Source organism: Sprattus sprattus (assembly GCF_963457725.1).
Source record: "Sprattus sprattus genome assembly, chromosome: 2".
Lineage (NCBI taxonomy): Eukaryota > Metazoa > Chordata > Actinopteri > Clupeiformes > Clupeidae > Sprattus > Sprattus sprattus.
Window position 1 is genome coordinate 66,781,588 of NC_137921.1, and position 18,230 is coordinate 66,799,817.

Sequence of the window (18,230 nt, forward strand, 5' to 3'; positions counted from 1 at the left end):
TGGTCTAATAAAAGGAGGATGACTGATTGCCCCCCTGGCCCCCTCGCTGGCCGCTTCCACGTGTGTGTGAGAGGGGCAGGAGAGTCTTCCCACACCGCAAGAGGAAGAGGGACAAGAGGGGGTTCTCCCGCGGAGGCACTCATCAGCCACAATGAGAAGAGAAAACGACGGTGGAGCCACGTTACAAAGGAGAGGGGGGGGGGGGGGGGGGTGTTTCCTTCTCAGAGAGGTGATATGGAGGGGAAGGAGAAGAGGGAGAAAAGGGAGAGATGGAGAGATAGAGGGAGTGAGAGAGAGTTGGGGGGAAAGTTAGAGAGAGACAGAGAGAGAGAGAGATAGAATGATGGAGATGGGCAGACATATGGCAAGACAGAAAGAGAGACAGAAGAGAGAGAGAGAGAGAGAGAGAGAGAGAGAGAGAGAGAGAGAGAGAGAGAGAGAGAGAGAGAGAGAGTTGGGGGTAGCTGTGTGGTAACAAGTGTTTGTGGCCTGAGTGATGTTTTTCGCACTGTCAGTGTACAATGGATCTCCTCTGTCCCTCGACACCGGTAATGTGCACAGACACACACACACACACACACACACACACACACACACACACACACACACACACACACACACAGAACACACACACACACACACACACACACACAGATGTGCACAATGACATGAAGCAGATAAAGGTGTTTTGCTGCGCTGGCACACATATGACAGTTCAGACCATGTGGAGGGGTTCCCTTCCTCCCACCCCTCTCTCACTCTCTCTCTTTCTCTCTCTCTCTTTTTTTGTTCTCTCCCTCCTCAACCAAACACACTTACTCCCTTTTTCCCACCGTTATTCAGGTTATCCTGTGGGGGCTGGTGGTCGCAGGATGCCGCCTCTGGGGACCTGGTCTGTGAGGGCCACAGTGTCCGCAGGTCCTGGGAAAAACCGGTGTCTGATGGAACAGCGAGGGCAGGGAAAAGATAAATACAGTAAGCAGGACACACAACCTCATCAAAGCCTCACAATGCACCTGCAACCTCTGCTTGGCCAGGGCCCCCCCCCACCCCCACACCAGGCCCCCCACAACCCCCCCACCCCACCCCAGGGCCCCCCCACCCCACACCAGCCCATCCCCCAAACTCTGTACTGCACATACAGAGCACAGGTGGTCTAAACAAAGACCCTGAGAACAGTTGCACAGAATGCACTGCGTGTGTGTGTGTGTGTGTGTGTGTGTGTGTGTGTGTGTATGTGTGTGTGTGTATGTGTGTGTGTGTGTGTGTGTGTGTGTGTGTGTGCTTAACCGTTTATATGGAATTATTAAATGCTTCCCATAGGAAACAAACATACAGGAAGCAAACTTGTCGTGCTGTGAGATTTACTGGTGTCACTGGTGTGCTGGCAGTTTTCATAATGCGTCGGATTGATGCCTTCCTGATAATTCCTCTATGTTCTTCTGACAAAGGCAAAGGAAATGAAATGGAATTAGTTTACATAGTCATCAAGGACTTACTGTATTGTTTGATAGTTGAATTGAATTCTGTTTTTTTTTTTTTTTAATGACTTATTCAGGATAAGCTGTTGAAATATAAGGGGCCTAAGGTTATAGCTCTGTCTCTGTGCCAATGTTTATCCCTGTACAAAATGAACAAATTCCCCGATGACATACCTGAAGTCCATAGTGATTTTGGTATATATCCTCACCAACCACTGTATATGCAAACCCCTACTATCAAAGTGAACGAAACTCAGTAAACATATTTAACTATTAAATTAGATAATTTATATGTGATTTTGAGAAACCAACTGCGAAGAGAACATTCTCTGCACAGCCATCTGTAGGCTGTGTGACTAAACAGGCCCTGAAGGTCCAGAGCTGAGTATGTAGTGGACTAGTTGTGAAACCTTCCTAAAGTGGGGTTAATTTAACATGTCGGTTCAATTTCAACTGCATTGTGAAATGAGGACAGAGGGGAGGATAGAGATAAAGAGTGAGAAGGAGGGATAGAGGGGGAAAGGGAGAGATAGAGAGTGAGACGGAGGGATAGAGGGGGAAAGGGAGAGATAAAGAGTGAGAAGGAGGGATAGAGGGGGAAATGGACAGATAGAGAGTGAGACGGAGGGATAGAGGGGGAAAGGGAGAGATAGAGAGGGAGACGGAGGGATAGAGGGGGAAAGGGAGAGATAGAGAGGGAGTTGGAGGGATAGAGGGCGACAGGGAAAGACAAAGAGTGAGGAGGAGGGAAAGAGGGAAAGAGGGAGAGATAGAGAGGGAGTTGGAGGGATAGATAGAGGGTGACAGGGAAAGACAGAACGGGAGAGCAAGGATGAAAATAGAGGCTTGACTTAAACTTATTCTCTGCTACCCTCTACTGGAGAAAATCTGTGTGACCACGTGGCCCTTCCCATGGATACGTTGTGTTTACCATCTACCATAAAAACAACATTGGTTGCCGGACGCTATGGTTAGCAGTGAGGCATATCATGTAGCCTCACCATCATTTTGTGGTACAAACCTTCAAACACAATTCAATATTAATTATAAATGCTGACCCTCGTGTGGTGCCTGTCTGGTGCGATTGTATTGCTTGCCTAGTGTCTCACCATGTCTCAAGTTTAATCGTAATGATTTCTCATTATAAAACAATTGGGTTCTAGCGCGTTATTTAGCTGTTTCTGATTGGACGAGAGACGTTCCATGCTATAGGTTATTCGTCAACATACCTACAGTTACTGGACTTTTCACAGCTAAAAAGAAATCACTCCGCGATGAAACATTCGCATTGATGATAACTCGTGGGAGTGGGGTAGGTAAGGGATAATCCCACGGGCGTTGTTGCCAAAGCCACTCGGACTTCGGCCTCGATGGCTACGGCCGAACACCACCCGTGGGATTATCCCTTACCTACCCCACTCCCACTCGTGCTATATTGCTAAAGTGACTGCTGGATCTATTCTGACATAACTACCCATTCATTTTCTACGCCTCAGTGTCAGAACCTCCAATCACACATACTGTACCATTACCCTGCGTCCGGTCACATCAGGTCACCATAGAGATACACTTATGGAATGCTTATATTTGGAACTGTCAGCCTTCACACTTACACAGTGTGCAGTTAACACCCTCCACACTATCCACACATGCACAGGAACACTTTTGCACTACTTTCCACTACTTGCAGCCCTGTCACATGTAAAGCACAATGTTATATGTATATGTTATATGTAAACACCCCACCCCCATGTGTACATGTTTTCCCTATGTGTATTGTGTTTGTTTTGTATTTATTGTGATTCATGTTTGTTTGTATGTGTAAGCTACTGGATGACCTTAATTTCCCTCGGGATCAATAAAGTATCCATCTATCTATCTATCCAGTTAGCACCTCTGAGGCAACTTGTTTTGCATGTGGACTTGAGCTGTCCTCTGCTGTATGATGTATTTACCCATGCAGCTGATGGTTGGAGACATTTTCTTTCTGTTCTCACGCTCTCTTAACACTTTCTTCTTTTCCCTTCCTTTCGTCCTCTGAATACTAATTGTTTCCATTCTCTGCTAATGTATGATGTAAATGTCTTGAGTTGCTTTTATGTAGCCAGAAAAATGGACTGACTGAAGTAATGTTTAAAGAAAAAGTTCACATTTTACGACGCAATTCAGCTTTGCTGAAACCGGCACAGACATCGGACATGCAGAACTTCAATCATGGCAATGCTGCAATATGACATCAGCGAGATGTGTTTCCACTAATCTCTAAAAGTTATCACTATCAATGTACATTTTTTCTCAGATCGGATCAGCTGAAGTCAAACACAAGTACACAAACAGGAAGCTCAAATGTTAGGGCAAGTAAACAGTGTGTGTGACACGCCAGGAGGCCATGTGATGTGATGCTTGCTTGTGTCTTTACGTGTGAAAACTTCAAATGTTCCACCACTGTCAGACAATCTTAGTTATCAACTTCATAACTTTAATAAAGAATAAAAGTATAAAAGTAAACAAGAAAAATAAAGTGACGTCAAATGAAATTGTGGAGAAACCTAGAAAACCTAACCATTTTCATCACCTCAGACTGTACAAGACTGTACAAAGATAATTTTTGTCTTCATGTGTCACTATTAATAGTACCACACACACACACACACACACACACACACACACACACACACACACACACACACATACACACACACACACACACACACACACACACACACACACACACGGACACAGTGGGAGCTTACCACAAATAAGCAGGGCATTTAATGAGTAAAACGACATGTGTGTGTTTCAGTGACTTTGAGTTTTTATAAACGACAACAACTGGAGTGCTTTTTTTTTTACAGGCTAAACTTCTCCTAACCAGTGTAGTCATATTTTGTACTGCTAGGTTTGTGCCATGCAGCCTGTAGTTCTGAATGAATGGGTGCTGTGGTGTTCTTTAATATGACAAGGGAAAAAAGGGCAGGGCTCGACTAAATAAACAGAAGCAACTGCTGTCTATTTATCTGTTTCCACTAATGTGGTCTCCCAGGACATCCCTCCCAACCATCAGTTGTGTGTTAGACAGAGAGAGAGAGAGAGAGAGAGAGAGAGAGAGAGAGAGAGAGAGAGAGAGAGGACGATGGAGGAAGTGAGAGAGAGAATAAGAAAGGACAGGCAGAAATAAAGACAGGTAGGACGGAGAAGAGAGAAAGAGAAAGATACAGGAATACAGAGAGAAATTCAAATAAGGAAGTGGGTAGAGGATAGAGAGAGAGAGAGAGAGAGAGAGAGATAGATAGATAGAGAGAGAGAGAGAGAGAGCGACAGAGAAAAAGCAAGATACAGACAGAGAGGGAGGAGGGAGGAGAGAAAGAAAGATAGAGGACAATCAAGGAAGTGAGAGATACTCTATGAAAGTAAAGTACAGGCACTTTAAGCACTGGATCACTCAAGACAAGTCATTCATAGAAGGAGTCCAAGAATAAGGTATGTAACATTACTTATATAGTAACAAAACACGGCAAGCATTTCCATCTTACTCAGTAGCCGCACACAAATGTATTTAAATTGTGATAAAATAGTGATCACCAACCATGGACACATGTCACACTTAGCAAAGACACAGACACATAATTAATTGTGTGTAGACTGTCTCAGTATTGGTCTGTTTCCTGGTTGGTTTGTAAAGTTGACTTGAGTGCCTTTTGTAGTTCAGACTACTACAGTCAAATGTTGATCTCTGAACTCATACGATAGTCATTGATGTATTTCTGTGAATATGATGCTACTGTGCAAGACCTATACCACAGGGCCTGTGATGAACTGCACTGTATGATGTATTTAGACACATGTTACCTGCAGTCATGTCAGGTTTTCTTGTCGGCCCTTTTAACCTCTCTGTACATATCAAAGTATGCATGTGTTTCAGGTCATAAAAAGCTTTGAAATGAATGACCTCAAATAATACTGCAGACAATTCATAGCTCAAATTCAACAGGTTTTTAATGTAATTTCCATCTTCTAGTAGCTGATTAATGTGGGAAGGTTAATTAAACAGGACATGGGGTGATGGTAGGATAATAGGGTATGACATTTAAATCTGATCTGGTATGAAATTTAAAGGCCTGAGGGCCATAGTCCAACTCCAGATTATGTTGCGTTGGCCATAATCCAACACAACATTATTGTTCTTCAAAAAGAGAACACAACAGGAGATATGTGTCATTACGTTATACAGCTAAACAGTAAAATGTAGGTAAATCTAACTAAAAAAATATAACATTATCCTGACAAATCAAGAGGAAAAATACGACTAGACCTGGAGATTTTTCAGATGCTGGCTGTTGGTGTTTTTAGTAACAGTGAAAAAAAGTGAAAATGGGTAAGCAACTGTCATGGAAATCACCTTGTGTTTAGGAGATATCTTTCAAAGTGTAAGGGAGTTTCCTAGCTCAGGGAAGACTCCAGGAAAGCAGACATAGAGAAGGTCGATAACTACTTTGACTGGCGGGTTGGATATCCTTAATCAGAAATGTAGATGTACATTGGCAAGAAGAAATGCAGGACTATACTTGACAGTAAGACTGAATACAGCTGGTTGACAAACATTTCTTAGTTTAACATAAAAATCCGTTTTGCTATTATACAGATTGATCTTTATTTTCAGGATTTCATTCTTTAAATTCCTGCTGATGTAGTGAAACTAAACGACCGCAAGCAGAATACTTTCTCCCTGTAAACCAGGGGTGTCAAACTCAAATACACAGAGGGCCGAAATAAAAAAAATGGGTGTAAGTCGATGGCCGGACAGTGGGGCAAGCGTTCCCTAAATTGACGTATGCTACCAATGCTTTAGTAATCCTGAGGGAAAATTAGGCAAACCAAATACAATTTCACTGTTGCTCATTCAAATCAATGGAACTTTTTGCAACATTCTGAGGAGCTTGCGGGCCAGATTAAATGGCTTGCAGGGCCTGATCAGGCCCCCGGGCCTTGAGTTTGACACATGTGCTGTAAACTGTCAACTTCTGTCAACTTCTCGTATTGACGGCAGAGATGGCAGGTGTTGAATTTGTCTGGTCTGGATGTGGCACTGGCTTGGACTGTTTTGCGTCAACTGGACTGGACTCAGTTCCCTTTCACTGGTTTCAGAATGATGAGTTTTGCTGACCAGAGTTTTTGCCAGAGTTACTGAGATAGTTCTGCATTTCCTTTCAAAGAAATCTTAACACAAACAAATGTGTTTGTAAATGGTTTCATGCAAAACACCCACACACACACACACACAGAGACACACATAGACATAGACAAACCCACACACACAAATACACACACACACATACACACACATACTGTATACACACACACATACACCCTGTTTCATTAGTTTCATTTTCTTATAGGCATGGTGAGGACCCCAGAGAGCTATGTGGAGCAAACAGGACCACTGTGACTGGGGAAGTAGATACTGACCCCCACTTTACATCTCCGTGGGCAAGCAAACTGAGTGGCAGGAAAGCAGTAAGTGAATTAACAGCTGTCCGTCAAAACCACTATCATTGCTACGGACACCAACATTATACAATTTAGGTCTGTCAAGCAGCAAAGACTGTCAAGTGGTGTTATCAGTCGCAGAAATTGGGTTTGTTGACCACTAAATCTTGTACATGAACGCATATGTAACTTCTGCACTCACACGACTATCTTTCCATTTCTCTTTCGAGGTCTTTTGAGGATGGGTTGTGCATCCAGTAGTCCGAAAAAACAGAAAGAACCCAAAAGCCCAAAGGGAAATTCAAACAACAGATCCACTGTAAGTATGCTATGCCGTCTGTTTTATATGTACAGATCCACTGTAAGTATGTTATACAATCTGTTTTATGTGTTGTCTATACATCACAATTTTCAGTTCATGACATTAGTGTCTCTGTGAGCTCTTTGGAAATGGAAAAGTCACATTGTCTGCATTAAAACATTTGAACAGGAAACAGGTGGAAACAAGCGTGGCAACGATGCAGGTAAGGCATTTTGTCTTCTTTCTTCTACTTCTTCTTTGTTTTAGATTTATAAAATAATTTCAAAGTGCAGCATCATGTTTAAATGGATGTTCAAAACGTGCATAATGCTTAAATCAAACGCTGGTTCAAAATACAATTTCACAATAGATGTAATTGAATCCTTTATTTTATCCTCTGTCTGTGTCATAAATGTACCACTGTCTTCCACAGCACTGGTTGACGAACTGATGTTACAAACGTTGCCATCATCTTTTCATTGCAGACATTGATGTAGTGATTGCTCAGCATGACTTCGATCCAACAAATGACAGTGACCTGCCGTTTAAGAAGGGAGACCGACTCAAGGTGCTTCAAGAGTGAGTATGACGACAACTTTTTATGTTGCTGTCCTCATATCAAACACTTTTTTGGTATCATGTAAAAACAGACAAATCCTTGATTTACAGAAAATTATATAGATTAATTTCAAAAACACAATAGAAACATATATTTGTACATATATTTGGCACAGTAATTGTCTTTACGCGGAGAGGAGAGCGAGTTGTATAAGTACGCACAAGTCTGAAGGCCCGAAAAAGAGAAAGCTCACAGTACAGTTCACCTCTACGTGGTAACCCAAAAGACGTCTCGTGCTAACCTCATGTTGACGTCTAAGTAGTTATATTTTACCATCTCGTGCTAACCTCATGTTGACGTCTAAGTAGTTATATTTTATCATCTGTCTGAATTGCACTACAGCAAGGGAGACTGGTGGGTGGCCAAGTCTCTGGTCACAGGGGAAGAAGGCTACATTCCGAGCACGTATGTGGCCAGAGCTCATACACTGGAGGTGGAGAGGTGAGTGTGTGTATATATGTACATATGAATGCTTATAAACCATGGGTACGAGTGTATTAAAACATTTTAACACCCAGTGAGGTGAAGAATATGGAATGCATTTAATAATGTATTAATTAATTCCTTTTGAATTTTGTTCAATATAATGCATCCAATGTTTTTTTTTAATATTTAATTCCCATTCTATAAATCAATTACTAAAGTGGTCGTCAGTCCATCCCTATTACTGTGTGATACATTATTATTATTGTTATTATTAATAACATGTTCACAGATTGACAGAAAGTTCCTTGTTACATTAAAGGAATAGAAAGACTTCTATCTTAAGATACTGTATTTATATTAGGTCTTACTACTCAACTAATCCAAGTATAAAACAATTGAAAGCAGGTGAACGTGCCTTTCTTGCAGGTGGTTTTTTAAAGACTTAAGTCGCAGAGACACAGAGCGGCTTCTTCTAGCGCCGGGGAATAAAGTCGGCTCGTATTTAGTCCGTGAGAGTGAGACGACTAGAGGTCAGTGGCATAACGTGTTCCTACTCACTGTAGAATAACTCATCTTCTATACTCCTGAATTTTTCTTTGTTATTAAAACCCCTTTGAAAATGGAACATAGTTTGATCCTGAGAATGAAAGTAAAGTCTGAGTGCAGTCCATCAATTAACTCTTGCTATAGTTTGCTGTTTACCTGCATTAGATCCTAAGTTGTTGTGCACATATTTCACTTCACAAAGAAACACTTAGGTTATCTAACTTGCACCGCAGGCTTGAAAATGCATGTGAGTTTAAAAATAGCAAATCATTGCTTAAATCTTTGCAACCACCTGCAACATCTTTGCAGATGGCACACCAAAAGATGTCCCTTTTTTATTCAGAAAGAACAGCATGATACACTTTAGCAGTAAATCTTTCTGTTTATACCACTGACTATGTAAACAAATGTGTGCCAACGATTCAGAAATATGATGATTAATGACGATTAATGATGATGATTTTTATCATTATTGTTGTTGTGGTTATTATCAATAATACTACTTATAACAACAACAACAACAACAACAACAATAATAAAGACATTTAAAGTATAACAATCTATAACAATGATTTATATTACGACATTAATTTATCCCTCAGGGGCCTTTTCCCTGTCCATCCGAGACTCTTCGGATGAACACGGGGACATTGTGAAACACTACAAGATCCGCAGCTTGGACAGCGGAGGGTTTTACATCTCCCCGTCCCTGACCTTCACTTCCCTGCCGCAACTTATCAAGCATTACTCCAGTGAGTCAATTCAATCAGTACTTTCGTCAAGCATTACTCCAGTGAGGCAATTCAATCAGTACTTTCGTCAAGCATTACTCCATTGAGTCAATTCAATCAGTACTTTCGTCAAGCATTACTCCAGTGAGGCAATTCAATCAGTACTTTCGTAAAGCATTACTCCAGTGAGTCAATTCAATCAGTACTTTCGTCAAGCATTATTCCAGTGAGTCAATTCAATCAGTACTTTCGTCAAGCATTACTCCAGTGAGGCAATTCAATCAGTACTTTCGTCAAGCATTACTCCATTGAGTCAATTCAATCAGTACTTTCGTCAAGCATTACTCCATTGAGGCAATTCAATCAGTACTTTCGTCAAGCATTACTCCATTGAGTCAATTCAATCAGTACTTTCGTCAAGCATTACTCCATTGAGGCAATTCAATCAGTACTTTCGTCAAGCATTACTCAAGTGGGGCAATTCAATCAGTACTTTCGTCAAGCATTACTCCATTGAGTCAATCCAATTAGATATTTCGTCAAGCATTTCTTCAGTGAGCCATTCAATCAGTGGTTTCATCATAAATTCAATGATGTAGTGTCATCAAAGGCAAAAACACGCTTTTGAGATGATGCACGGTTCAGATATGGGGCTTACGTATCAGGAGTTAAACACGATGATGTACTGTTAACATTTGAAAAGATTTCACTCAGGTACTACACATCATTAGCCTGGGTGCCAGACCGAACTTAGCCCCGCCCACAAAATTTGAGGTTGGGAAGTTCGGTGTGGCACTGCTCCGTTGGGGAGAAATTATCAGAAGGCAGGATTATGCTGGACCAATCAAATTGTCAGGGCGGGCTTTATACGATGATGGACAAATGATCAACCAATGCTTGAGTTGAATTAACGGTAGATTCGAAATCGTACTAAGAAGGCGGCGTCTCGGGAGCCTGTTAGTGGGACATATTTTATGTGAATTAAGCTATCTACACGACTTTTTTTTATGTCTACATTGACTCGGTTAGTTGTGTATGTGCAACACGAATGTTGCAGAGAATTGTAGGTCTTAACTGAAGCTCTAGAGACCATTATTGTTAGGTTATTGCTAACGCTTAGACCAAAAATCCATTGAAACACATAGTAGCTAGCTAGCCTCACTGCTAAAAAGTATAATGTGCGCATGCATATCTCACAGATATTGACAGCGCATTAATTTTGAAAAAGGAACAGAGAAACACGATCAAGGCATTTGTCGATCGAAAAGATGTTTTTGCCGTCCCTCCTACGGGATCCGGTAAAAGTTTAATGTATCAGATGGTCATACTACGTTGCTCTGATTGGTTCTAAGCGAAGAGGCATTTTTTTCCCTGGTTCGGTTGAAACACGCCCCATAATCACAGCTCAATGGAGCAGTATCAGACTCATATTCTGACTAGAATTATGAGTATGACATCGTCAGGCTTACACATCATGATCATTGGGGTAACATTTCCGGTGTAAGTTCTTCTCCTTTGGATCAAGGAGGGACGCGTGGGGCAGTAGAACCTTAAAGGGATACGTAGTTATATATCGACACGCTATCTTTTGCTACCGGAGCGCCATGTGCCTTTACATATGAAATACGTGTGAAATCTACAGTAATATCAGTCCAACCAATTTGGGTCACACATTTAGACATGTGGGTGGTCTGTGGTGGTGTTGTTTGTAGCACCTTAGTTAGCTACACGTCTTCCCTCCACCTAATTTCTGTTGAGCTCAGCCCTTCGCGCACCCCTGCAGAGCGCAGTGCATTTCCTGTGGGGCCAGACGGAACGCTCTGAAGTCTGTGCAGTGTGGCTTACAGGGGAAGATCTCAGGGTCATGTCACTGTGTACGAGCAAGCATGGCTGTCAAGCAGGGTAGGGGGCCAGGGTGGCTGTTGGTAGTGTTGCTTTTATACTTCGAACTTAAGACGAACTTATGCTTTTTACCCCGAACTTAAGACGTCATTGGCACAAAAGTCTTCATACTTTTTAATGCACTGTATTATGTGTGTTGTATCTTTTTGTTTTTCCCTATTTTTATTTTTTATAATTGTATGTCTGTTACTTATAAAAAAATAATAAATAATAAATAATAATAATAATACTTGTGCATTAGATCATTTCCCCTCATGTTCCCTTGATTTTCCAATATAATGCATTTTATGCACAAAACATTAGATATATACTAAAGGCCTTTATCTCTAAGGTGTCTTATTGCTGTCCTTTTGATTCTGACTCATGTAAGACACGTGTTAGGTCTGGTCTCTTACTTTGCTTGCTGCAGTAACGGACACTGTTTTCTTTCAAAAATGGAAATAGAAATCAGAGGTTCTGCCGTCCTGTGGGTTGTCTCTGCAGCCAAGTAATTTCGCAATAATTAGATTGATCGTTAATATGACACAACAGTGTTGCATTAAAATACTATCACAATGTTCCAATAATAAGTACATAATTAATGGTAAATTAAGGGGTTTTGGTATGATATATCATTATCTTGTAAGAATACATTCCTTCAACTAATAGTCCTAATCTTGGTGTCAACCCTGACAACTATATCTTGTGATGACATGCACTTAACTAAAAAGATTCACTGTAGACATGAATTAAGTATAAGCACCTCAACGGTATAATACCTAATTACACTTTAACTCTCATTTACTGGTTATCCCTTTTATTACATCCCTTTTTAAAGAGTTAAATATAAATCTAAATAATATGTAAAACACATTTAAATGAATGTTATCATTTCAATACATTTTGTGTAAAGTTGTTGTGTAAACTCGTGTGTGTGTGTGTGTGTGTGTGTGTGTGTGTGTGTGTGTGTATGTGTGTGTATGTGTGTGTGTGTGTGTGTGTGTGTGTGTGTGTGTGTGTGTGTGTGTGTGTGTGTGTGTGTGTGTGTGTGTGTCTCTAGGATGCTCTGATGGGCTGTGCCAGCGGCTGGGGAACCCCTGCAAGACAGCGGACCCTCAGCAGCCCTGGGCCAAGGATGAGTGGGAGATCCCACGGGATACGCTCAAGATGGTGAAAAAGCTGGGAGCCGGCCAGTTTGGCGAAGTCTGGATGGGTAAGAGAGATCACCAAAAAGAATGTGACAAAAAAAATCTGAGCTGTTTGTGACTGATTTCAAAAATGTCTTGAGCGTGAAGTTCGAACATTTAAGTGCGCCTAACCACCGATAGCCATGGCATGAAAGAAGAGTCCTTCTTCTGTTGTTAGTCCACGGCTAGTTTCTTTTTGCTACCAGTACAGCATGAACGCACACACACACGCACGCATGCACACACAAGCTCTTTTGTGGTCATCTAATTCTGTAAAGAGCTGAAACCTATAGTTCCTCATTCATCCAAAAGTATTTACACTGGGGCAGACACTTTAACAGTGGTAAAGACACTCCTTACTGGGGTAGACACTATAGCTGTGGGAAAGACGCGCTGAAGAGTTTCCCATTCATTGGTTATTCAGTGTCGGTTTCAGGCATGGAGCGGGTGCAAACCACCTGCTAAATTAAAAAATCTTAAGGTAAATGTGCAAAATAGAATGAAGCAACCCTTTGCTTCATAACCATGTAAGAGTCTTCCTTTACATTGTGGACAGTTAAATAACAGCTCAAACAACCCACACGCTTCACCTCTTACTCCACACACCCGTGTGGCCTGTGGGTGTGTAAAGGCCATTACAAGAGCAACCTTGTTGTGTGCCTTGTGTGTGTGTGTAAAGGCCATTACAAGAGCAACCTTGTTGTGTGCCTTGTGTGTGTGTGTAAAGGCCATTACAAAAGCAAACTTGTTGTGTGCCTTGTGTGTGTGTGTAAAGGCCATTACAAGAGCAACCTTGTTGTGTGCCTTGTGTGTGAAAAATAGTGAAAAGTCTTTGTTGAATAACTAGGCTACTACAAGAACAACCTGAAGGTGGCCGTCAAAACGATGAAGGAGGGCAGCATGGAGCCGGAAGCCTTCCTGGAGGAGGCCAACCTGATGAAGCAGCTTCAGCACGGTCGTCTGGTGCGTCTCCACGCCGTGGTTACCCAGGAGCCCATCCTCATCGTCACCGAGTTCATGGTCAACGGTGAGACCTCACCATAAACTGCACATCTAACCAGAAATAAAAAAAATATAGTATTATTTACTAGGGGTGCACGATTCAGAAAATGTCACAATTCGATGCCGATTTTTAGGCTCACGATTCGATTCAAAGTCGATTTTCGATTCAAAAAGTTTTTTTTTTTTTTTAATATGAATCTATTTTTGGAATTCTATGAATCGATTCTGAATCGGAAGCACTTGAATCGTGATACGAATGTGAATCGATTTTTTTGCACACCCCTATTATTTACAGATAAGTGCAGGAAAAGTAAGCTATATATTATAGTATATGTGTATAATCTATGTATTTTATTATATATGTATTATATTATATATGTGTATATATATGTATTATTATTATAATATATAGAGACCTCACACACATCAACTCTAAGGAAACCATCATGCATGAATGTATTTAAATCGCCCTCGAAAGTAAAGGTCAAAAGAGACTGACGACTCCTTGGCCAGTACATCTAGTAATAGATGAATATTGATTGATTAGTTATTGCTGGGTAATTACTCATTATTGCTAAAAATGTGTGCAGATTGTTTTACATCAATATACCACTATGGGTACTTAACTGGATATTCTTCCCAAAGTGTGAATCCTGATGAGCCCACAAGCTGATGTTGGTTTTCGTAGTAATAATTACTTCAGGGCAAGAGCATCGGTATCTCATTAGATGAACGTTTGAATGAAGGATTTTATCCCTGAGTCACTCTGTTCAACAAGTTATTGAAATGTTCTGTAAATTATTCATGAGATACAGATGATTACATATAACATGATGCACAGTAGTGATTTTGATAATGCTTGATAGTGCTTTTGATACACTCTTTACACTCAATCATCTACCGCTACTTTGTACCCAGTGCAAGATTCATTTGGATGCTTTGAGTTCTTGGGAACATTAATGTGTGAACTCTGTAGTTACTCCCAGTGATGTAAAAAAAAAAACACTTTTTCATACATAAATCAATAGCATTGGCTAACACATGTATCTGAAATGCATCAACTAATTTAGTTATTTCTTTCTTTCCTTATCATTTTTTTTTAATCAATCTCTGTCACATCCAGGGAGCCTGCTGGACTTCCTCAAAACAGAAGACGGAAAACAGCTGAAGCTGCCCAAACTGATCGACATGTCAGCTCAGGTAGGACATGTTTGAAAGAAATGATACAGAACACTCTGAGAAACACTGCTTCGTATGAATAGCAATGCTTAATAACTTCTTTAGGCTTAGGCCTGTGACAGGTCTTTCACTATTAACTGCAATGCATTATTTAGTCCTCTAACATGGATTAAAGTCTGTGTCACCACCACTACGATTATTACTACAGTATTATCACTCAGCTCTAAGCATAGATATTACAAGCCATGCCACAAAGTGGTATTAAATGCACCTTCTGTGACATTTTCACTTGCTGATACAGAATACTGACACAAATGCTCAAATAAACTACATTTATAACGTATACACCGTTTATTTGGATATGGCATATTCATAACATTTCACCAGGTCTCCATAAAAGACTAATTTGAAGTGTCGAGACGTTCCGAAATAAATTACTTTTATTGATGTTTATTTATAGACATCCATCCACACGACTATTTTAAGTCTTGTCGCGAAGAGCCTTGCATCTCGTGGAAAATGTCAGCCTTGTCTTCAGTGGCTTTGTGGTTGCGCTGTGCACTTCTGCTTCTACAAACCTCACTTCGCTGTTGATAATTAACATCCGGACAGGACGTGACGTTGTTTTTTCCATCTAGCAAGGCCACCCCAACCCCCCCCGCCCCCCCAACCACCCTACCACACCCCTCAAGACACTATCGGCATCCTGTTTTACCCCCATCAGAGGAGAAATGTTGAGCTTGGTTTTTTTTTTAGATGCCCAATTTACATGTTTGCTAGTAAACAAAAAATGCGTCTGTTCTAATAGCTTTAAAAAAATTGTGTCGTGGAGTTTAAAAATAATAAACCCTGATGTCACGAATGTCACAAAGGTCAAATTCATTTTCTGCTTAATCAGAACACACATGAGCTGAGAATCTTCACCTTGACTTGTGTGAAATACTGTCATACCAAGAGCATCTATTCATCATTACACAAGATTCTGTATGATATTAAGTTTAAAGTATTTTTTTTTTGTCTGGAGAACTATTGATTGCCTTTCATGGGTTTCTCTGAAGCCTGAAAATGTCTTTCTCTCTCTCTCTCTCTCTCTCTCTCTCGCTCTGTCTCTGTCTCTCTCTCTCTCTCTCTCTCCCTCCTGTCTCTCTCCTCACTGGAACAGATTGCGGAAGGGATGGCCTACATAGAGAGTAAAAATTACATTCACCGGGACCTGCGGGCTGCCAACATTCTGGTTTCTGAGACATTGCTCTGCAAGATTGCTGACTTTGGCTTAGCGAGGATCATCGAAACGGAGTACACCGCCAAAGAAGGTAAAGTAAGCCACAAAATGCATTTTTGCAGGCATCATCATGTCCATTGTTTGCGTGGAGGTTGCCTTCACTGTCACACATCTCGGTAGGACCTCGTACTTTCGCTCCGGGTTAGTGTGTAACCTCACTTCACTGTGTGTGTGTCACTTCCCTGGATGGGTTAAATGCAGAGGTGGATTTCAGAGAGTGTGTGTGTCTACACCACCTCTGCCATAGAGAGGACTTTCACTTTTTTTTTCAACTTTCACACTGGTGTATTTGGAATGGTGTAGTATGAATGTTCTAAAGAACATCTGAGCCCATCTCTTATCACATAGAATTTTAAAATCTGCCATTGTTGAAGTGCATTACTTTTATGGAGTTAAGTTGTTAAGTTATGTTATGTTATATCATGTTGGAGTACTTACATGTTTATATGTTTATATGTTTATATGTTATGTCTTGTTATGTTATGGTAGTGTGGTATGGTGTCCTGTCCTAAGAATTTCAGTGCCCAGTTCAACCCTGTTGTTCTGTGTATCTGATAAAAAGACTTGACTTGACTTGGAGTGTTCAGAGCTCAAGAACTGAAAGGCTAATGCAGAGGGGAGTTCGTCAGAGCACAGGAAATCATCTAGAGGTTGTGGCTCTGCAAAACATTTAATTTAAGATATCTTTAGGGATGATAAGGTGGTAATCTGATCATGGCTGTCGGCTTACCACATTTTTTCCTGTTTTTGCCTTTGCTGTCATAGCAACTATGTTTTTTCCCCCCATCAAAACTGTACGTAACACTGTGTTCACGAGGCACAAAACATTACATGTAATTATTACGATCATGCTCTTTTAATCGATCTTTATTTTATTCATTCATTCAATCATTCTTTGTTTCTTTGTGTCTTTCTTACTCTTTTCCCCAAATTCACAGGAGCGAAGTTTCCCATTAAATGGACCGCCCCTGAAGCAATAAACTTTGGCACATTCAGTATCAAGTCAGACGTCTGGTCCTTTGGTATTCTCCTGACTGAGATAGTCACTCATGGGAGGATACCCTACCCAGGTAGCGCCTACAATCATTTCAGTCAAGTGGCCTGTTTTCCAGTCGCATGGCGTGCCAAAGACTGCTGTCAGGCTTTAAGCAGCATATCCGCTAAAGTAGATTTAAGACTAGATTCCACTGTGCAGGTACAAAACCAATACACTGCACATCTAACTAGAAGTTCAAAAATATAGTATTATTTACAGATAAGTGCAGGAAAAGTAAGCTACTACATACAGTATATTATATATGTGCATAATCTGTGTATTTTATTATATTTGTATTATATTATATATGTGTATATACATATGTCATATTATATATGTAAATATTTTAAATACATATAAATAGAGAAGCTGACAGAGATAGAAACTAGATAGTGCAATAGAAAGTGCTGTGCACTTTTGCCTATTACATATTACATCTTTGTATATATATGGTCATACTTCCTGTAGAATACATTGCTATTTGTTGTTCGATTTAGATTAACCTCGTAATTCAAGATTTCACACATAACACATGTTGTTTCTGTTGGATATTGAGACTGTAAAATTGTACAGCATGATCAAAACAAGACACAATACATTGCATCATGCAAACTTAGTTTACCCATATCAAATGGCCAAAACCCCCCAGCAGGAGACTTGACCTCACTTCTATCCATTTCAGGTATGACAAATCCGGAAGTGATCCGCAACCTGGATAAGAACTACCGGATGCCATGTCCTGAGGGCTGCCCAGACGAGCTGTACCAGGTGATGCAAAAGTGCTGGATGGAGAGACCAGAAGAAAGGCCCACATTTGAACACCTGCAAGACCTGATGAGCGACTTCTTCATCGCCACTGAGGGACAATACGAGACGCAGCCCTAACCTGGAGACACTCAATGGAGACCCCTGACTGAGACGTAGCAGAGACCTGAGAGAGACAATGGAGACCCCTGACTGAGACATAGCAGAGACCTGAGAGAGACAATGGAGAGACCTGACAGAAATGCTACAGAGGAGCACCACAGAGTACTGACTCTGTTGACAAAGAGTCTGCAAAGAAGCTTAAGGC

The 18,230-nt window shown here is 40.9% G+C and overlaps 1 protein-coding gene across 1 annotated transcript; it reads left to right on the plus strand.

The window, feature by feature from the left end:
- Positions 1-7,209: 7,209 nt before the first annotated feature.
- blk (BLK proto-oncogene, Src family tyrosine kinase) lies at positions 7,210-18,043 on the plus strand (the record flags this gene model as incomplete). Its single annotated transcript, XM_080832647.1, has 12 exons — positions 7,210-7,287; positions 7,459-7,492; positions 7,755-7,848; positions 8,231-8,329; positions 8,741-8,844; positions 9,463-9,612; positions 12,533-12,685; positions 13,507-13,686; positions 14,785-14,861; positions 16,003-16,153; positions 17,061-17,192; positions 17,841-18,043. 12 exons carry the CDS (start codon positions 7,210-7,212, stop codon positions 18,041-18,043), a joined length of 1,455 nt encoding a protein of 484 aa, XP_080688773.1.
- Positions 18,044-18,230: the final 187 nt, after the last annotated feature.